Genomic DNA, 22,225 nt, shown 5'->3' with positions numbered 1-22,225 from the left:
TGGCCCTAGATGGTCTGCTCACATGACACATGGCAGACAGGCCGGAGATACGGCTATTTTTGTTCTATATTGGTATTCATGTGCCGTTCGTGTTCAGATTTGCATAAGTTCACAGTGAAGCATAACAGATATTCGTCTGGATTTGTGCGTGTTCATGTGAGGAGGAAAGTGCAGCTGCCATAATGTGAGCAAAAAAAAACACTGGAGTATTTGTGCCTTTAATAGTTAATGTGTTGTTTTTTTTCCTAACTGTGCACAGAAAAACTGTGGAAATTTTCCCCAGGTAAGTTTCCACTACATTTTAATGACCCAAGTTAGTCCAGTGGTTGTCAAGGAAATCAACTTTTACAAAGATGATTTTTGTAAATTTGAGATTATCATGCTGTTTATTTCTCCCAAACTTAATTTAACTGTGAAAATACAAGAACAGCCGAGCTGGCCTGCAAGTCAAAAACCAGGGCATAAAACCAAAAGTTCATTAGCGCCACTATAATCTCAAGGATAACCGAAGAGACTCATACCCTTGTTCTCATTTCTGTCAGAGAGAGCTCAGTAATAAAAGCCATTCCACACTGACAGATGTGCCTCACTCTTTGTGAGTTACACGATGTCAGAACTCAAGGTGAAATCTTTTTGTTATTAAAAAAATAACCCACACTCAGTTTAGTCCAGTGTGTCAATCTGCTGCTGTGAATGAGGACAGGAGAAGACCAACTGAGAATGCCTTGACCTGTAAGATAGGCGTTTATTCTTTTTCTTGTAACCATGTTCTGTACATGCTCGCCAAGAAGTTAGCAACTGAGAGAAAAAAAAAAAAAAGAAAGAAAGTAAAAAAACCAAACAAACAAACCAGAGAGCAGGATTGAGTTAGTTCATTTCCATCCAAAAACATTTTTTATTGTCCTCCAAACTGAAAGGTTTACCCTGTGATTTGGCTTCTTTGATAAGCCAAAAAACATACATTGCATTTCCTCAGGTAGCAGTGGAGGCATACAAAGATCGTTTTGAGTGAGAGAAATTAATGGAAAGAGCAATACAGGATTCTCTCCTTCAAGTCACATGATGAGTAATCTTTGCATTCATGAGTAATGGAGAGAAGATTAATCTCAGATCACTGGAAGCTTGAGAAAGTAGCATCTGATCTTCATTAAGAGAGAAAGGAGGGAGAAGATGAAAAACGAAAAACAAAACAAAAAAAAAAACAACCACATGAAGAACAGGGTCGCGTTTCTTCCATGTTAGAAAAGGCCTGAAAACGGTCACACTGAGATAGTTTCATCTCTGGTTGCCTCCAAGTTGTGTATCGCTTTTATGTAGAGCATCTGTAGTGTACACAAATGGACACTGGATATGCAATTCAAAACCAAAGTGCCCACAGTTTATAGAAAGCAAGGTCACATGACCCAACACAGGTAATGTCACACAAAGGGGAGGGAGGAGGGTGAGATTGGACTTGAAGGTAACCAAACGCCGTCATCAGTCTGTGTTCGTGTGTGTGTCTAGTGTGTGCGGTGAAGTGCCGGCGATGCGGCACTCAGCACCATTAATGTACAGTTACTCAGGTGTACGAACAAAAAGAGAAAGACCTCCCCGTCTAGTGACTGTGCAGTTAAAAATGGGCACATGGTGATTTAAGCTCATGCTTAAGTTGTGGTAAACCATCCAAGCACTTCTTTAATTTATAACTATAAATACACAGCAGCGTTTTTACCAGAGAGGCTTCTGTCTGCTCCTCTCCCTTGGTGAGTGGAGTGTGTGACAAGTTTCTCTTAAAATGGCTAACTACGCTTTACTCATCTGCTAAAGGAAACACGGGTTATGTGGATTTGATTATCAACTTTCATATAGATTTTTCTATAATATATTTATATAGTTATTTTTCCTTTCTCTCACGCAGCCACCACTCTTGCTTTCACATTCTCTCGTCTCACTACTTTTATTCAATGGACAACATAAAACATGGGGTGGAGTGGGGAGCAACAGAGCTGAAATGACATGATCATTGACAGATGATCACTGAGAGGAAAAAAAAAAAAAAAAAAAAAGCCAAGAAGAACTGCAGTCTTTTTGTCATCCATTGGCAGTTGGACTGACGCCGCAGTCAGCCAGTTACAATGGTGGTTTTGAGGGGAGGGAAGGGCCATGTCATCAAAGAGGCGGCGGAGGAGGCTCTTTCTTCGTTGGTGCCGTTTTAGTTGTCGTCTTCGTCGTCTTGGTAGCTGGGGTCGTCTCCTTCAGGTTGAGGTTCTCCAGCGCCACGTCTAAGGTCATGACCTCAACACAACCCATGGCCTCGAAGTCAGCGAAATTCCGCAACGAACCGTGACAGTCATCCTCGTCCTCGGAGGAGGAGGCTGAGGCGTCCTCGTCTGGTAACAGTGTGGACAGCAGCAGCTCCGTCACGAACAGGCTCCTGTCGGCCCACTGGGCCTCACACGCCTGGCGCTCTGCCTCAGACAGCCGTGGTTCGTTCAGCCTGCACAGAGAGAGACAGAAGGAGTGATGAGAATAAGAAATTTATTTGTAACATAAAAATCCTGTAACTACTTATTCCGCACTGAAAAATCCAAAACGTCTACTACTGGACACAAGATTTAGAGGTTTTTAAATTTCCACAAAGGGGCCAAACGTAATGCTTGCAGATAACTGCCTTAAACTAAGATTTAAAAGGAGTTTCTGATCACATGTTAAGCTGTGAACCAATGAGTGGATCACACATACATACTCAAACGAGCATGCACGTGGTTGTTGCTAATTTTTCCACTCAATTTCCACGTTCTCTGCACAGAAAGAATTTCTAAACACAGGTAATAAGTAAAATACATTTAAAAAAGAAAAACAAAAGAGACTTGAAAATAAAAACATTTAAAACTGGCACACCTGCTGAGTAGAAACTGGGAGCTATGTGCAGTATGCTGTGTGTTGGGCTCGGGTGGGCCCGGGTTAGGGCTTGGGTTGGTATTATGGTTGGCGCTTGGGTTGGGGTTTGCAGTGGCTGAATTGGTATTTAGAATAGCATTGGCTCGGCCGCCACCTCTGGTGGCATTTCGGGCAGTCTCCAGCTGTTGACGTGCTGCCTGGGCCTGCTGGCGTTCCAGCTGGAGTTGCATCTGAAGCTGCTGGAGCTGGGAGGCAGACGGGCCCGAGCTGAGCTGACCTCCTGCTGAACGCCGTACCCCCGACAACTGAGACAGAAGCTCTGGAGGAACAGAAAACAACAGTGGTCAGTGTAAAGCATTAAAGCTGATCATACTAACTACAGATGATAGCTCAATAATACATTTCTTTAAAAGATAGCAATATTTTATTATTTTCAAAATAATATATCAAGTCGATCAAGCGTTTTATCCCTCAAAATATGCACTGATTAGTTATACTGTCACCAGCACACCAAATCAAAAGACAAATGTGATTTTCAGGGCTAAAACTCGATGAGCTGGATCAAGGGCTCAGCAGGTATAGTGGGTCATTAGAGAGGCGGCTGGTACCCGTGTGTGAGGCAGACTGAACAGGGTCCCTCATTATGGCACAGCTGGAGCTGACATGACGAATGCCAAGCACTGAACCAGATTCAAATTGGGAACAGGATAATCAAGGAATTGCTACAGCAACAACTCTACCCACACATTTCTTTACCATCTACACAACACTTAAGTACATGCAGACACAAGTAGCAATGGTTTGTAATACCCAAGCTACAGCAGTTAGCTTACCCTTTTTTGTGAGGAGGAAAATATACTAAAGAAAACCTAATAAACATGCTACACCTGATTTAGTATTGAGCGCACTTTTTCTTTCCCTGTCAGACCTATATGATAATGCATATAACAATAAAGATAAATTAATCCTTTAGTGTCTTACTGTAATAATTTGTTGTCTGACTTGCACCTGGCTCTGCAGCTTCTTGCTCTACAATTATGTGCCCCACAGGAAGCCTGTAATAACAGGTGCTTTGGGACTGGGGACTAAGGGAAAACTACACACTGGGAAGCAGCATTTGAACCTTGGTGAGGTGACATTACTGGTTGGTGGGTTCAGACTATTTAAAAACTGCATCAAATGTACTAAAGTTAAGCTCAATAAAGCCTGGATTTCCAAGGGTTTTCGTAAAGTTAAAACCCATCGTTTACAGAGCTACCAGGATATTTTCCCCGTTTTTTGTTTTGTTTTGTTTTTTTTAAATAACACTTTCTGGTGCGGCATTTACATTTCAAGTCAGCGCAACATACGTCACTCATCGTTTACTGTCGTGCTGGGAGATTACCTATCATGGAAGAGGAACTAAAAATTACCCTGAAATGGCTTGGGTACTTTATTGAACCGTTCTTGCATACACTCATACTGAAGAAATCATCAGGCACTTCCTGAATCCAGTAAAAAAAATTTAAAAAAAAAGGTTTTTTGAGTGTATGTGTGACTAACCTGCTATGGGGTCCATGGCCTCTCTGCTGTAGTTGGAGCTCTGTGATGAACTCTGACTGGTGGAAAGCCCCCCTGTGGTGCTGCTGGTGAAATGCATGTTAGACCTGCGGGCTCGCGGGCCCCCTAACCCGCGCCCGGGGTGAAACATCCTCCTCACATGCCGCACGCCACTGGACTCATCGTGATGCTTGCCGTCAAGGAACAAAACAAGAGCATAATATTGATACAACTAAAAGTCAAAAATTAATGAATAATAAAAAAAAAGTACAATTAAAAATAATCCATAAACCTCAAAATGTGCCTGATTGTGAATAACAGATATTTCTTGCTTATAAAATTGCTTTTTAAAAAACGAACAGTTAATAAGCGAGATGTAGCTCAAAACTATCGCTGCCACGCCTCTAAATGCTTCCCAGGACTTTTAATGAGCCATCTGCAATCAATACCTGCATAAAGCTCTCATGTCAACATAAACACAGAAGACAAAGAACTTTGCTGACTCACAATCAAAAGTTATGGCTCTGTCAGTGAAGCTGTCAAAGGACTTGTTTGAGCTACGTTTCATTCAACTATATTTTTGCATTTGTGGTTTTCTTCACTGCACCCATTCAAAGTACGCTATAAATAGGCAGCCAGACTGCTGTTGTCAGTCCGAGTCTATTCACGAGTGTGCTTTTCAGCTGATTTCTGACAGGCTAAGTAGACAATCACATTTTAGCCATTTAGACAATTAGCTCAATTTAATGAATGTCCCTTTTTTGGGAGGAGGTGAAGCTTCTTTAACCTTTGCACAAGTGGTCATTTACTCATTTAAGTTACAATGTGTCTGCATTTTTATCCTCAAAGGAATGAAGGAGATAAGCATGCATGTCTGGAATCTAATTAGTTAAAACGCCTTGACAGAGCCTTGGGTTTATGCAAAGTTTAATAGCAATCAAGTAACGGATCAGATAAGAGCACTCCTAAGACTACTTAATTTTTTTTTGAGTAGAGAAATTTCCCAGATAATGCTTAAGTGAATGAAATACTCAGGTCTTATTTCCTGCACTGATTTCTGAACCACTAACATGTTACTGCCTTCTGCAGTTATATCATCAACAAAAATCTAAATCAGGTGATAAAACAATGCAAATCAGTGTTTCCATTATACATTTTTTTCCTCTTTCATAAAACAAGTCTACTGTAATGTTTCTGTCCATCAGCACTTTTTTCTTCATCTCTTTTCTGGCATCTTACAGAGCCAAGAGTAGAAAAAAACTGCAGCTTTTGGCTCCATGGATTTATATATAATGAGAAATAATAAAAGTAACCAGTAGAGGAAAACAGTACAGTATTTACAATATCAGTATCAATAAGGATCCAGATTGTATTGATAAATCCTGAGCAAATATCAATGACAATGCCACTAGGCATCAAAATCAGTGGAAACCCCTATGACAACCTGAAACAGCCAAATAACAAAAAAGAAGGGAAAAAAGCTGAAAACACAAGTGCCACTGATCTGTTTTAGCCACATTTCCTCATGCTATTAATTTACCACTTAATCATGTGTTCATATTTTTGTTTTTGAGGCATGATAATTAGTCCATGTGCCTTCACTGTCGTGCATTGTCTATGCACCAGATCACCAGCAAACTGCTAAAGATTTTATTAACATAAATAAAATGTTAATGTTAAAATGGCTTGTCATGCAGAGTAGGCTTTAATACTGTAAGCAAAATATCAACAAATGTCAGTTCCACTGAACAGATGCCTCCTTGTTGCAATGATCTTTAAATAGACAAGGCTAGTTCAATGACATGAAACTCAGCATTTCTTTCACAAAGCATAAAATGCAGCTAATGTCACTTCATATCTGCAGAGATGGTACTTAAAGTACTTGAAAAGGATATCAAGTCTCTGGGTGCTCTGTGTTCAAGTGTTAGATGAGCAGCAAAGTCATCTGTCACATGATTTGGGTCACCACCAGGAAGTGCTGCACATATGGGGCAGATCTAAATGACAGAAAAACAGAGTGTGCACATTAGTTTTCACAACACACACACACACTTCACCTCACACTCAACATTCACCACGAGGTATTAAATCCTCTTAAACAAACACTGTGCTTAAACACGAAGAAATGTAATATCAGTAAAGTGAAACCTGCATGTGAAAGGAATATATCCAACAGAAATTAATTTAAAAGGCACAGACTGCCATCAAAACATCAGAATGCTGCACAGCACTGGCTGTAACAATGACATTAATAAAAACATCAATATTTTAATACCTTGTAAACTCTGACTACTATTTCAATGCCAATTTTCTGCAGTAGTGACAGACTGATACCTGCTGTGCTTTCTCACGCCGTCATCTGACAGGAACTGACACCTGAGACTTTATAATGAGAGATATCTATGGGAGAGTTTCATGACAGAAAGAATGGCAGCTAATCGTTCACAGTTCCATCTTCCTCACTTGTTAAGTGATATTTATCTTTAAAATTTATCTATAAAAATCTGTTTATTCAATGCTGTCATTTTTTCCCCAGGGAAATGTTTTTCACAATTTTTTCTAATGTAATCACATTAGAAATTTCCACAATGTGATAAATTTTTGTTTGTACATTTAAAAAGGAAGAAAATTCAAATTATCCAAGCTAAGCTGCAGTGTTGATTTAACCAGAGCAGGTAGGCAATTCCTCATATATTCAAAGAACAAGGATTTTGTGTCACTTGCAAACATAAGGAGACATTAACAGTGTTTTTACACAATGGCTGTCTGCACCTGTGGGGAAGACATACTGTTAAATTTCATTCATTTTCGAATAAAAACTTATTGAGAACGCCTTTAGCTACATATGTTCTTGGCCTTATATGGTATCTAAGGGGACTGTATGACTTTTAACAATTAATATACTAACTTTCATCTGGTGTTCCTGGACAGATTGTGCCTCCCCGGTACTTTCTCAGTCTCCCTGTCTGCTCGTGCGCCTTTCTCACAAATTGCACACATAGAAAACTAGTTCTCCCCTTATTAGAATGAGAAAACAAATATAAAGCCATAACTGAAAAATCATTTTAAGTCAACAGCTTGGAAAGCTCACGTGCAGTCTCAGCTGTATAAGCCAGTGGTGGTGGTGTTTTTGTTGACTGTACAAAAAGAATAAGCTATAAATAGAGCTGCAAAGTCTGCCATGACTTGCAATTTGATTCTTATTTCAGACTCAGAAACTGACTCAAGGACTTTCAACAATAATACTGTGAACCAAGACAATAAATATGACATAAATGCATGCTGACAAACCCAACAAGATCCTGCAATGTGAGGCCCACTCAGACACTGATTCAGTTTGCTTAGTTAAGATAATATTGAAGGAAATGCAGCTGTTAATATCTGCACAAACATCAAGTTTAATTTCATGGAGCACCAACTTACCACTTCTGTGGAGGTCTCTGTATGCTCTGCAGCCACATGCTCCTGCAGGGACATCTCTGTGTAGCCCATTCTGCCACAGTAGGGACATGTGAAGGCTTGGGGCTGCTCCACCGAGAAGGCTTCACCACCATAGTACAAGTCTGGGAGGGAATAAACACCCACATTCCATGTAGTGTCAGTTATGTAGCAACATTTAAATGCAAGAGTTTAAGTTAAAGCTACAAGTATGCTATAAAATGTAAACACAATTAAAGATACTCTGTTAACTACAGTATTTTTACCCTTTACATATACCAGGAAACATAAATAAACCCATGCACATGAAACCATCAGCAAGTAGGCCATCTACAGACATAGTTACAAACTACAACAGTCCATTTAAGAAGAACATTTAGCTCCTAATGAGAGATCTACTCAGCACTCCATTAGTTGTTTAAAAAAACAAAACAACAACAAAACCCACCAACAACAACAGAAAAAACACATACAACAACATTAGCATTAACTTTGGGGTTATGTTTGAGTTAAATATAAGTGCAAATTTCACTTTTCCTACTTTCATAGTTAACACTCGCAAATAACAAACCCCCTCCCCCCTCAAAATGGTGTTTATTACAGTTAATATTCATTAATCTATAAACCTTGATTAATATTGGTTAATGTCAACTGTTTAACACAACTAATCATAAACTTAAAGATCCGATATTTATTGAACTAAAAAATTTAAAGATGTGTTCCTTGCCACGAGTCTTCAGGGATAATCAATGAAAAGCAATGAAAACATGCATTTATAGATGCATGCTCATCTATATTCATTCTACAGTCCATAATACCATCTTTTTAAAAATCAACACTTGTGTTGTCCAGCAACACCACTGCTACTTCAAATTCTTCCTTAATGTGAGCATAGGTTAAATAATAAAAATAAAAAAATAAAAAAAGGTACTTCTGAGCTGCTTTAGGCAGTTTGATTTGCAGGTAAACTCAAAAACTGAGTGGAAGAAAAACCATCACTGGGCTGAATTGGGCAGCAGCACGTTAAACAAATTGGCTGAAGGTGTTAATGTGCGTGTGGTAGCCTGTCTCTGTGTTAGCCCTGTGTTAGACTGGCAATGATGCAAATATTTGAATTATTATTTGAATGCAAATAAGTCATCGCTTTTTCTTGATTATGGAAGCTTTTTTTTTTCCTTTTTTAAATTTGGTCTTTACAAACATCTGTGGGGGAAAAAAAAACAAAACACCATCTTGATTTGACTCTAGACCTGGTGTGAAAGTTTCAGCTCTGAAAAAAAGAAAAAGAAACTGAGCACAACGCTAAAACCAGAAAATTTTAATGTTCACATACCCTGAATAGTTCTATAGAGGTGCTGAGAAAAGCTGCATTTCACAGAGACCAATTTATAGCACACCTTTTCTTTCACATCGCTTTTTTTTTTTAAAGAGAAAGAAATCACCTATTACTAGCTACATGTATGACAACAACTCATGGCAGGGGTCTCATTTCCCCAAATAATCAAAAGAATTCTAATCATCAATTATTTTTTTTTTAGACATAGCTCAGTTGGTGGAAAACCAGCAGGCTCACTGAAAATGCTTGCAAAAAGTCAATAAAATATCACTGCCAAAAAAAAGAAAACCTCTTATTAAGCTTGCACCTTCTGTTGTGTTTTCAGCAACAGTTGCTGTTTGTATTTGTTTTTTCACCAGGCTGAAAAAGAGCATCTTCAATGTGTGAAAAGCTGAACGGTAACATATTTCACAACATCAAGACAAGAAGTAATAACAGAAGCAGTCGTCCAAAAGGAAGACAAATGGCCCATTTAATCGAAAGAAATTTGGATTGTACCACGCTTACCCGAATGCTTAATTAAAGAATTAAGAATATTAAAAGATTTGGAGAAGTTTAATCCTTACTGCTGCCAATATAAAATATTCCAGTTATGCAGTGATAAATCAAACCCAGAAGGCCAACAACACACTCCCAAAAACTCCTCAGGCTGAGTCAAATCCATCACTGTTAAGCCATTTGGGAGCAGCCTTCCCATCTGAAAACAAAAGCCAGTGCCAGGAAAAGATAACATACGACATTGCACTTTTGCAATCTTATAAAATCTAGTGAAGGGAGGTTTATAAAATTAAAAAAAACAAAAACAAAAAAAACAACAACAAAACACTGCCAGTATTACCGCTCTGCCCTAACTGGCAGTCGTGACCATCCCAAGACAATTCAGTTCTTTAGCATTTGTCACATTTTAAAGGAAAAAAAAAATACCACTGCACCAAGTTTGAAAACAGCTCATAATTTCTCCATCTTTTGTCACCCCCCCTCCCCTTCCCTCATACACCTGGCCCATACCTGGACTATCACTCAACACACCATATGAGCACACATCATCCCTCTTTAACAGCTGATAAATTCATGTTTGATTGCTTGACAGTTTACAGTCCCTCAGTTGACTCGACAGTGAAATACAACAGGCAATTACCCTCTATGAGAACTGGCTTACAGGCACTGTGTCTGTAATTTGAGGCTCAGTATTTCAACTAATGGAGAAATGTTCATAAATTCAACTACACTCCATTCTCATTCCTGGTTTTTAGCTGACTGTCTGTTGACATGGATGACATGCATATCATCTTTACTTACCAAAGTCAACGCGGGTTAATATACACTGCATGGGATGCTCTGTCGTGTGTCTGGTTGTAGTTGCACCGCTCTCGTAGCACGATGCGCAAAGATCATAGTCGTAGCAAATTAAACATTTGTAACGTCGTCCTCTGAAGTTACCCTTTAAACATGCATCACAGCTCACACCTGAGTGAAGACAGGAGAACAGAAGAGAGAAAAGTTAGAAGATGTGACAGTTAATCAACTTTAATTAATTTTCAAAATCAAGTAATTGAAAACTTCATCTTTTGAGGATTGCCAGATTTATTACTGGATACAATTTATCACAGTTTCTCTGATACCATTAGGTTCACTGGATTACAACTGATATTTTTTTCCTTGTATGTCCACTTCAGTTAAACTGCAGTGAATAATATTCAAAACATACCTACATTGGAAATTTACAGAAACATTACCACTACATATTGTCTGGTTGGAAGATTTTAAAGTAATGGATATTCAGTTGATTTTTCAGTCCTGAGCCAGAATATCGCAGATCGCTGCAGAATTCCTGCCTCAACATTAAAACTAACACAATCGAGATAATTCAATGTTCATTAAGATAATTTATAATAAATATTAAGTGCACAGACAGCACTGTTTAGTCTGAACTGGGACTTTGAGAGAAGTCGACTCTTGTGGTAACATACTGGATTGCATTACTTTCTTGTGCATTTGTTTTGTTGTAGTTGGCTAAGCGTTTTGTTCAATATTTGCTTGTGTTGTGGTGGGCATAGGTGACTTGGAGTAGATTTTTGGCTGTGTTCCTTACAAGTGTTTATTTATTGCACAATTTATAAATAAAGTGTTACTGTGTTACACTTAGTCCAAGTCCCATCAATGTTTAAGTAAAAACTACATTCACAACAGTGAATTACTAATTACCACTGTCTTCATTTCAGTACCTACATACATGTAATGCGCCATGTGAGATGGACTGTGGTCAAGTCCGGGCACTTTTTGATTGACTACGACAGTCGTACAGACACAGTGTACGCATGGCATGACACTGGTTTGTGTAACCCCCCCTAATATCTCCATTCATAACTATGAAGCTGTAAAAAGGTATATAAACGAGTGTGATAACGGTAACCCCTTCATGATATAACTCAGGCACAAACACCTTGACTGACAGCAAAGTTAAAAACAACAACAACACAGGCATGGCATGTAAAGGCCGCCCGGCCTAACCTTCGCAACCGGCTAACAATTTAACAACTTAACTCTTAGCTCACAGGCAAGTCATCAATGGTAGACTTTACCCAAGTCAATTTTTTGCCGGTTTGTGATCAGAAACGTCTTCTAACAACACTGCAAGACATCTACTCAACACTAATAACTAACAAGGTTGGCCACAAGGACGACGTGAATGTTAGTTTGCTAAATGTTAGCTTGCGAAACTTGATTCAGCAGGCCAGCAATGACCAGGAAGGAGGCTGAAACTAGCTAACGTTTACGACATACAAGTTTCAAACCCATAACGCCATCTGGGTCGCGTTCCACGCTTCTGTTTCCTATTCTCGACACTCCCCTCGCTCCCCGGCTCGTTAAGGTTAACCTACATTACCCATCTCCCAGGCTAGCTAGCACACTTAGCTAAAGATACGGAGCTCCTTCCGCTTATATGTCAGCGTTGTTTTGGTCAGTTAAAACAGAGTAGTGCATATGTTCTGAAGAGAGAAGACCAACTCCAAGAGTCCGTTATGATTAGACACCAATTCTCCCGGCAGCCATAATGTGCCCCCACGAAATTTCACTGCAACCTCGCTGCTAACACTAGCCTACGTTAGCTAGGATGAGCTGCAAACTAAGGAATTCTCGGCTAGCTAACATTAGCTAGCGGTGAGCTGTCATCGTTTTTAATCGCAAATCCCGTCTCTGCTTCCACCTCCGTGCTAAAGCACCTTCTTACCTTCATGACGGGACATCCTAGCGCAGCCCCTTGCTCGGGCTCCTTCGCCTTGCAATGCAAAATAATATGAGTGAAGAGAAGAGAAGCCGGGGCTGGCTGGCTCTCCCTGGCCTCTTCCCTCATGAAGGATCCGGTCTGGCTCGCTGCCCCCTCCCTCTCCTTCTCCCTCCGCCTCCTGCTGTGTCACTGTCCAGTGCATTGTCACTCCATGCACACGGTGGCGCTGTTGTTCCATTTTATTTTTTTTTTTACCACAAATGCTGCTTTGGGTCGCTTGTGGATGAACTATAGTGACCTTAGTTCTCACTTTTTTAATTTACCGTGAATTTCAGCATTGAAAATTCTCACAAGTGTTTTTTAAATCATTAAACAGGAGGTGCAACTGGAGTTGGAACAGTTGAAGATAATGAGATTTTCATTGTGTGACCAGGAAGGACGGGATTAAAGTGAGGAAGAGCTCCGGTTGAGCAGGTTCATGAATGTAGTAAAGGACAACATTGAGCGGGTTGGTGTGACAGATGACTGGGTGTTAGGGATAGTTTGAGATGGATGCAGATGAGGTGTCGTGACCTCTAATTATTGCTCATTCCAGTTCTACCCACTTTATTTAATTTTTAGCATCATCAAACAGCCACAGCATTAGAATAACTGACAGATTAGGTGAATTTTCATCATTGCCTTACAATGAAATGTTATGCTGGGTCAGGATATCAGGTGGAATAATCTGCTCCCACCAAACCAGATCCAAATCTCAAAGGATCCTCTTCCAACGCCCCCAGATCCCGGGCCATCAGGATCACTAACGACTCCAGCCATCCTGCTTACAAACTGTTCAGGCCACTGAGGTCAGGGAAACGCCTCTGTAGCCTGAAAACAAGAACTGAAAGGTTCAGGAGGAGTTTTTACCCACAAACAGTGAGACTCCTCAATCAAAACACAAATCGGACAACATGATGGACAATTCCATACACAGTATATAATTTTCCTTTGAGTTTTATCCTTATTTTTATTTGTACTTTATCATATACATCTGTATTTATGTAAATACGTACACTATAGCTCTTAACTATTACAGCGTAATATTTTGCACGATATTATACATTTTTATACTTTTATATAGATATTTTTTATTATAAGTTTAGTAAGATGCACAGTCGGGGGGGGAGTACTTTTTAGCCGGAAAAAACATTTCACTGTGTGTTGTACTAGTTATAACTACATGTGACAAATAAATAAAGAATTGAATTGAGATCATACATCCCTGTCCTGGTGCCAAAGCTTGTTTGGTGGGTGCCCATACAATATTAGTTGGGAGGCTTGATTTGATCATGTCAGCTACTGTCAGATGCTCCCTTATTCACAAATGGTCACCACAGCGGGTTGCTCAGCATGATGATTTGGCAGACGTTTATACACCAGGTGTTGTTCCTGATGCAACTCTAAAGGGATCTACTCCCCAGACCAAACCAAGGATGACCACACATAACGTCAAAAGGTATTTAATCTTGGAAGTTTGTTATTTAGTCATTTATTTTTATTCAACACACCAAGACTGAGACATCTAAAAGCTTTGTGTGTGAGTTCTGCTGAGAAGCTGCTGCTGCCAGGATGTCATCTCAGTGGTCTGCCAACACTGCAAGCTTTGTTCTAACTTCATGGCTCAAAATTGAAGTTTTTGACAGTAATTTAAGGAAGGAGTAACGGCTGCACTAGATGAAGATGTTTAAATTATACTGGAGAACTGCTGATTATTTTTGTATTTCACAGTGCCTCATTGTTGCTTCTTGCCAGGCAGACCTTGTAGAGCGAAATCAAGACAGGTCAGCAAAGTGCAGAATCAAACTGGCTCACACATTTGGCAGCTTGCTGAGGTATGTGGATGGAAAGAATAACTTTAATTGTGCATGCAAAGCTATTTTAAATTTGACGCAAATGTCCAACATCAGCTTGATTCTGGGAAGTCCACAAGCTTTTCTTTTCTTTTTTTTAAATTTTTAATAAGAAGCAGAAAAAAATAAGTTTATCTGGTAAAACATATGTTGACCTCTAAACTACAATCTTTCTAATTTTATTATTTCCACAGCATACAGAGAAATGTTTAGTTTTAGACCTCAAACACCTTGGGGAACTCTATAATACCCCATGAAATTGTATCTCATATTTACTTATTTGCCAGAGGTGAAAGAACACAGGGCAATGCTCTACTACTGGAAAGTTTCCAAACATGCACAGACGTCACAGAGGTAATCATCTGACCCACGCCTTTTTTTCCACATAGATCTCACACAGCACAGTGTGATACCTATATTAGCACAGTATATGGGCTTGGAAAGTAAATAAATACTTTGCAGATCTGCATATCTATGTCTCCAGTCTTACCAAACAACTTAACAACATAATTCCAGCCAGACTCATCACATGCACCTGAAGTCCACCAATCATATTATATCTATTCACATCCAGCGTTGCTGGCTCCCCATTCCCGAACGCATCCAATACAAGATTCTGCTCCTAAACTTCAGACCATTTTGGCCTTGTCTTTTTAACTTTGTCATCAAAGCGCTCAACTTAAGCTATAGCCCTCTGATATAATCATTTCTGATCCTGTACATTCTGGTCATTTTCAGGTGAAATCTTAGCATCTTCAGCTTTGCCACCTCCAGGTTTACTCCTCAATTTACGACTCACAAAGACAGTGAATTTTTTTTGTTATAAGGCAACCTTGAATGTTTTGAAAGGCACCTGGAACCCTCAGGGGATCAAGTAATGTAGTATTGAGTCAGTCAGGTGCATTGTCTCATCTTATCACTTGAACTTTAGTGCCCTACTGAAATCAAAACATATACTTTCCTATACATTTTTATATAAATGGGTGTTAAAAATACGAAAAGTTACTTTGGACTGCCCTTTGTCACACAGTGTCACGCTCCTCCATTCAAGAATACATTTTAGTGTGTCTTCTGATTTTTTTCAAAATTGTAAAAAAAAAATTCAAAAAGGACATAATTTCTTGGTCAATTTGTGCAGTGAAGCACTATGAAGGATATGGGTTATTGGCATTTCCATCACTGCTTGTTTCAGTGCACTGATGGCTCATTGTTAGTTTTTCATTAACGTAAAGCTGTACTGTGTGTACCCTCATTTGATTGCACGATGTGATAGATTACACACGCAGTGACATCTTAGACAGACAGACAGACAGACAGACAGACAGACAGACAGATAGGATCTGTGTAGTTATAGTGCCTTAAGGTAGTGAAAAAAGCAAAATAAAACATAAGAAATTGCGCTGTAACTATTTGCAGAGATGCGTAAAAACTTTTTTAGATGTCAGGTATCAGGCGCTGTTGGGGTAGCAGATGACACTTCCAGCTGGTGACGTGTGCACACAAAAAACAGTGGTGTCACTTTAACAGGGACCTTTGCGTGAGTGCACCCATTCTTCGTCTCATCAACTGAAACTGGCTTGCGAGCTAAGCTGATGATTTGGCAGCATGCCAGGCAGGGGGAGAGAGACCCCTTCCTTCTCCATACAACCAGCAGCCTTTTAAATATTCCTATAAGAGCTCCCATTGGATATTCTTTGTATGACTGGATTTTTTTTTAATGTTGGTATTGTAAAAACGCCGTCTCGTTTCAGTGCGTCTTTCAGCGTTCAACTGTTTTTTGGTTTTTGTTTGCTTGTTTCTTTTTTGAGAAGGAGCGCCTCCTGGATTCCTGGAACATTTCTATTTGAAGTGCTCTCTGGATGAGCAAAACATAAAAAATAATTTAAAAAAGAAAGAAAGCGTATTTTCGCATTCTCTTTGGGTGTCTCGGAGTTTTCTTGAATTTTTGTCTGCATATTCCTTTCGCGTCTTTTGTCATATGTTGCCTATTTTTTACCCTCATCTGTCCGGTAAGAAAACAAAGACGGGAATTGTATGATCTTCAGACCAATACAAAACAATTAATTGCGTCTGACGCCTATACACCCTTTAAGGGTTAAAGTGAGATAGGCTACTACGATTCATTCAACCTTTCCACGCCCTCAACGTAAACAAATGGGGGCTTGACCAATAAGATCCGCCATAGATCAGCCGATGATCAGATGACCGAAAGGAGAAACTATTTAAAACTGTAATGACACGCTTCATTCACAGCTTACACATTTCTGGAGCCGGTTCTTAACAGGCGCACACGAAAACGCATCACCGGCTCTTTTGTTACCACTGAATTTCAATCGCTCACCAGCGCACCTCGTTGCCGGCAGTACTACCAAAAAACATTTTATATCCTAAGAAAGCTTTCATTTCGTCCACACTCATCTGTGGCTGAGAAATGAATCATAAAAGCGTTTTAATCAGGATTTTCCTACTATGTGCTTATCCGCTTTTTTCATCAGCAACTGAGGAAAACGCCGTTCTTAAAGGTAAGAAATGGCTTTTTTGTCTATTCATTCGCTAATTGCTCTCTAAAATAAAGGGAGAGGGTGAAAACCTCACGTCTAGCATACAGCGGGGTATATATCATACGCCTGAGAAAATCCTAAAATTCTCCCACGTCTCGCTTGATTAATGCGCGTCATTTTTAGACTAAATTACACATTTGAACAAGTGTGGCGGGCAGAGCAAAGCAGAAAAACTGGAATGGATTTAAAGGACACGAGGGCGACATGTCCTTTTTGGAAGGAGTCTTCAAGTAGAGCCAGGACACAACGCCACGTCTGTGCGCTGCCCTTGGAAAGATGTCCTGCTGAATCCGCGTTTTACTGCAGACTTCACGAGATCGTTTTTATTACCCAGCTCAGCTGAAATCATTTTGGTCTGTGTGGCCCATTGGGGCGTTGAGTTCATGTTGAGCACACTGTGAAGTTCCTTGACACAATGTGCGATGTTGGCTATAACTAAAACTGATCTTTACTTGCTGCGAGGGTAAACCAGACTTCATTCGGTTCATTAAGAGCGTAACACAATGAGACTAAATTAAAAGTCCTATTCAAAACCAATTCGGACTGTACATCTTTAAAATCAAGCACGGCTGCAATTATTTTTAAACTTGGAAACAGTCGGCTTCTTTCACCAGGCGTTTTAATCTCCGGCTTGAGACAGGTATGCTAAGTTGTGGCATAATTATGAGCTGTAGCTGCAGATTTGTGAAAAAGATGAACTGAAGAAGCATAGCGATGACTTTACTGCTTCTTGAGTCCAGCTTGCACCTAACCGTTGTTCAAGAGCAGATCTTGGCAGCAAAAGCAGGTTTATTTAGTTTTTCAGCCCCTAAAGGCTGAAAATAAAGACAATATAAACAGTCAATTTTTATATTTATTATTGTGCATTTTTCTCCTCAGGTGAAGACAGTGGGCAGAATGACTTGTCAACAGACAGCCACTCTGTTGCTGGCATCATCAAGTACAACATGAGAAAGAGCTTAGATCTGGAGCAGGAGGGCTGCTACCTGAAAACTGGCAAGAATGACTGTCTAGAGAAATGTGGCTTCAATGCTACAGCCAAGACTATCTTCATCATCCATGGCTGGACGGTACATATGAATGATAATTTATATCTATCTGTTAATAAGCATCTGTGTAGTTTAGGTTATTTCTTTGGCTTCCTAGGTCACTTTCTTGACTTCAGAGTGAATCAAGCTTAAATGTTTTAACTATTTATTTTTGATTGTTGGGGGTAGCAGAAAGATGCTTACATAGTTAACAGTCTGACCAATGACTGACTTCTGCTGTCCTTTCCTCTTAGATGAGCGGGATGTTTGAACACTGGATGCACAAGCTCGTCTCTGCATTAATGCAACGTGAAAGTGAAGCCAACGTGGTGATTGTTGATTGGATATCAAGGGCCCAGCAGCTATACCCTGATGCAGTCAACCACACTTATGGTGTTGGCCTTGATATTGCAGCGCTGCTCAACTGGCTTCAGGTATGTACAGTAATTTAAAGAAGCTCCCACCCACCCAGAGTACCAAAACTAAACATTCAAATATTAGTAATGCTTCAGTGGGTTTCTATTCAGCCTTTTCTTTTTTTTTAAACTATAGAAAGTGAAAACTGATGTGCAACTACTTAATTGTAACATCCCAGTGGACACCAAGGTGCACTCGTGCATAACTTTATCAAAGGCAAAATGGCTTCATTTGCAGAACTGATGTATAAATGGCTTTCATCATAGCCTTAAAGTGTAACATTGTGCTTCTGATATAGTACAACATGGTTGCTCCATTTCTGAAATCTTTTTTTTTTTCTTTTTTTTTTTTTTTTAGCGTAATATACTTTGTTTTTTTGCTTTGAGTACCTTTTTGTTTGTATGGTTCGTTTTCCCAATTTCCAAATAAGATCAGTGCATTTAGCACTTCTAAGGCAAAGACAACAATTCCCATTCAGTGGGACTGTTACAAAATTTTATCAGTAAATAAAAGGCAATTCAGAAAGCGTTCAGGCATCTTGCCATGTAGTTGTAAATGTAGACAAAGAGTGTCACTGAGACAGAGGGTGGAGGCGCTGCTCCATGGAAGGAACTATCAGTGGATTCTGTTCGGGTTAACTGAGCCTGGCTCAGCTGCAGGCACAACTCATCATTGGCTGAAATCCAGGCTCTGTCCATTGTAGGCCACTGTGGCAGCAGCTGACATCTTTATATATTTTTTTTTTTATTGTTTCCTGAAACAGGATGAGCACCAGCTCCCTCTGGAGAATGTCCACCTGATTGGTTATAGTTTAGGTGCTCATGTGGCAGGCTACGCAGGAATGCATGTACGAGGGACCATTGGCAGAATCACTGGTAAGTTGGAAGTAATATGAGCCAGAAAAAATAGCCCTTTAATTTGAGGGTTGCCTCATTTGCTTGACCTTTCTAATCTTTGTTCTTCATAGGTCTAGACCCAGCAGGACCGATGTTTGAGGGCGTGGAGAAGGAGAAGCGCCTCTCACCAGATGATGCCGACTTTGTGGATGTTCTGCACACATACACTCGGGAGGCTTTGGGTGTGAGCATTGGAATCCAGCAGCCAATTGGGGACATTGATATCTATCCTAATGGCGGTGACGTGCAGCCGGGCTGTGGACTTGGGGACGTGCTGGCAGTGGCAGGAAGTAAGTGGCTGAAAGTCTTTACTTTTGCATGTATCCCCTATGTTTAAAAAAAAAAAAAAAAAAAGAAGAAAAAGAATCCTACTGACCTTTAAACTATAATCTACTATACTCAACTTTTCTAGATTTCATGGAGGTGATGAAGTGTGAACACGAGCGCGCTGTGCACTTGTTTGTGGACTCTCTGATGAACAAGGAGCACCTGAGCTATGCCTTCCAGTGCACTGGGCCCGACCGCTTCAAGAAGGGAATCTGCCTGAGCTGTCGCAAAAACCGCTGCAACAAAATTGGCTACAATGCCACAAAAATGCGCAAGAGGCGTAACAGTAAAATGTATCTGAAAACCCGGGCTGACACACCTTTCGCAGGTGAGATACAAGAAGAATGAAATGTGTGAAATGTTATGACGTGTACTTCCTAGAGCAAAAGTGATAAGCAAGTACTATAACCCAATCTGTTTTCATATCTTTAACCTCTATATCTAACTTGTTTTATGATTTTACAGTTGCAGTGTAAACTACTACTGTACACACACCTACACTAGATCAAGTATTAACTCTTGCTTTTTGTTCAAGGCTACCACTACCAGATGAAGATGCACGTGTTCAACAAAAAACAGTCTGATGATGCTGATCCCATCTTCAATGTCAAGTTGTATGGCGAGCACAAGGACACAGCTGATATGTTTGTTGACGTGTAAGTTCAAAACCTAAACCCTTCCTGCCAAACCAGTCTTCTTTCACAATGTCTCAACATGACAACGTGTAAATCGCTAACGGCTCAGTTACAGTCCTTCTGTATGCACAGTGTGGTAGTTGTTTTTGACTGAATGTTGTACTGAGAAACAATCAGATTATTTCTATACATTTAGAATTTTCAACTCGAGTGCTTGTTCTGAATTTTTTCAAAGTGGTCTTGGGCTGTACAACAAATTTGGTGGCAGACTGAAGCGAACAGCAGTTTTCATAAATATACAAGCGTGCCAGGGCAATATGACAGCTCTCTGAAGACTGTTTATTTTAGAGGTCTACTTTAGTTGCAAATGCTTGATCTTAAAAAATGGTGGACTTAAACACAGCTTCCTTTTAACGTGGTTTTTTTTTTAAACAAATTTCTTACTACTTGTGCAGCCGCGATAACACCATTGGTCTGAACATGACAAACACCTTCCTGGTTTTTGCCGAGGAAGAGATCGGTGAAGTGCTCAGGATCCGTCTGAGTTGGGAAGGAGAATCCGACTCCTGGAGCTCTATGTGGAAAAACATCAAGAAGAATTTCTGGGGCTGGAACGCCAACCCTTCCAAACCCGTGCTTGAAGTTCGTCGGATGCGTGTGAAAGCTGGAGAATCACAGAAAAAGTGAGCTGAAGGGTCAAAACTGCAGTTGCCAGTCTTAATGGTGCAGAATTAATTTTAATTAATCTGTTCAGACACTGACTGATGCTTTGTGGTGTTACAGGTATGCTTTCTGTGCCGAAGACTCTTCAAAAACAGAAATCTCTCCAGGGGAATATATCAATTTTATTAAATGCCCTGATGGCTGGGATGCAAAACCGAGAAAACGGTATGAAAAGTTGAAAAACTGGAAAAATTCAAATTTATCATTACCTGGTCCTGTAACTTAAAGTTGTGTTTATGGTGTATGTAATTATTCTGCTCTTTCTGATCAACAGGGTGCCCATGTAACAATTCGGCTCTCCCAACAACCAATGCACCATCACCATGGGGGAATCCAACATGAATCAGGAAGAAGCTGTGCCCTCTGTATTTGAGCACTTAGGCTTAATCAGCACGTGGTGAAGGGGGAAGTGGGGAAGGTTTCCACTGACTTCTGAAAATAAGAACGATGGGTTTCTCTCAGCATGCGGCGGTTGCAAAATGGTGCACAGCCTGGAAGTGGTGGCACTCTCAACTGTGTGGGTTGCCTGAGAAGTTACAGAAAGTTCCTCTGTGTGGACTAGTGAAGTAGAGATTTCTGCCAGTGGACACACCAGCAGTTATAGTCACTGTACTGTACAATTTTTAAAATATTTATTTATGAATAAATGAAAGCACTGCAAGACAACCTTATTTATCAGAGCACACCCCATAATGGAGCGCATGTTGAATGAGTTTCTTCGAGATGCAGTATTTGTGTATTAATGTGCGTGTTTGTACCTGTGAAGTGTGCCTTTCTGCTGAAAGAGATTACTGATACACTGTTTAATTGAAGGAGATGTCAGTCTTATTGGATCCTGCCTTTCTGTGCTTTTGTGTGTAGTTACTGTATGTGACTTACTTTTGAGGGGATGTGTCTGTACATAATGTAAATACATTTGTTTCTTTTGGAGAAATAAATTCACACTTTGTTTGTAGCAGCTTGTGCCTTGTCCATCATTTCAAGATTAAATCGGTGTTGTGGCCTACTCACAACATAGAAGATGAAACTATTTAACCTGAAGATTCACTTTGATTTTTCAGTAATCAGAGCATGTATATTTGTCACACTGTCATGTTCATGTGACATTTCTGTATGACTCAACTTTAGGAGAACGCTGAAAGTGAATGTTTTCTGAAAAAGACTCCACTACTGCTTGTGAGAACATGCTTTTACAGCTCACACTGCAACTGATGCTTGAACTTAAAGCGCGCCTGTTACCTCCTGTGAGGATTCACTTTATATTTGAAATATAAGCTGAACACCTTTCATTATAAAAGGAGTTTGATGCTATTCTGAGAAACTA

The 22,225-nt window shown here is 39.9% G+C and overlaps 2 protein-coding genes across 2 annotated transcripts; one reads left to right on the top strand and one right to left on the bottom strand.

Annotated features, from left to right (window-relative positions):
• Nucleotides 1-715: 715 nt before the first annotated feature.
• Nucleotides 716-12,639, bottom strand: LOC101483644 (E3 ubiquitin-protein ligase KCMF1). Its single transcript, XM_004546965.6, has 7 exons — nt 12,426-12,639; nt 10,493-10,660; nt 7,843-7,982; nt 6,315-6,416; nt 4,423-4,603; nt 2,881-3,199; nt 716-2,476 (listed from the first exon to the last, which is right to left on the bottom strand). Exons 1-7 carry the CDS (start codon nt 12,622-12,624, stop codon nt 2,149-2,151), a joined length of 1,437 nt encoding a protein of 478 aa, XP_004547022.2. The 5' UTR covers nt 12,625-12,639; the 3' UTR covers nt 716-2,148.
• A 3,594-nt stretch (nt 12,640-16,233) lies between these two features.
• lipg (lipase, endothelial) lies at nt 16,234-21,856 on the top strand. The gene is made up of 10 exons (XM_004546966.6): nt 16,234-16,836; nt 17,755-17,945; nt 18,158-18,337; nt 19,084-19,195; nt 19,288-19,506; nt 19,629-19,871; nt 20,079-20,199; nt 20,634-20,861; nt 20,962-21,066; nt 21,176-21,856. Exons 1-10 carry the CDS (start codon nt 16,746-16,748, stop codon nt 21,186-21,188), a joined length of 1,503 nt encoding a protein of 500 aa, XP_004547023.1. The 5' UTR covers nt 16,234-16,745; the 3' UTR covers nt 21,189-21,856.
• Nucleotides 21,857-22,225: the final 369 nt, after the last annotated feature.

The sequence above is a fragment of the Maylandia zebra genome, linkage group LG12 (genome assembly GCF_041146795.1).
Source record: "Maylandia zebra isolate NMK-2024a linkage group LG12, Mzebra_GT3a, whole genome shotgun sequence".
NCBI lineage: Eukaryota > Metazoa > Chordata > Actinopteri > Cichliformes > Cichlidae > Maylandia > Maylandia zebra.
The sequence above is the reverse complement of the archived record's forward strand: the minus strand, read 5'-3'. Positions and strand labels throughout refer to the sequence as shown.

Coding starts and splice junctions, on each gene's coding strand:
- LOC101483644 (XM_004546965.6), bottom strand. CDS start 12,624: ATGCACTGGACAGTGACACAGCAGGAGGCGGAGGGAGAAGGAGAGGGA. Junction 7,983..10,492: donor ATTAACCCGCGTTGACTTTG/GTAAGTAAAGAT, acceptor ATTCCCTCCCAG/ACTTGTACTATGGTGGTGAA. Junction 4,604..6,314: donor ACAGAGCACCCAGAGACTTG/ATATCCTTTTCA, acceptor GGCAAGCATCAC/GATGAGTCCAGTGGCGTGCG.
- lipg (XM_004546966.6), top strand. CDS start 16,746: ATGAATCATAAAAGCGTTTTAATCAGGATTTTCCTACTATGTGCTTAT. Junction 20,200..20,633: donor GCTGATATGTTTGTTGACGT/GTAAGTTCAAAA, acceptor CTACTTGTGCAG/CCGCGATAACACCATTGGTC. Junction 20,862..20,961: donor GCTGGAGAATCACAGAAAAA/GTGAGCTGAAGG, acceptor GTGGTGTTACAG/GTATGCTTTCTGTGCCGAAG.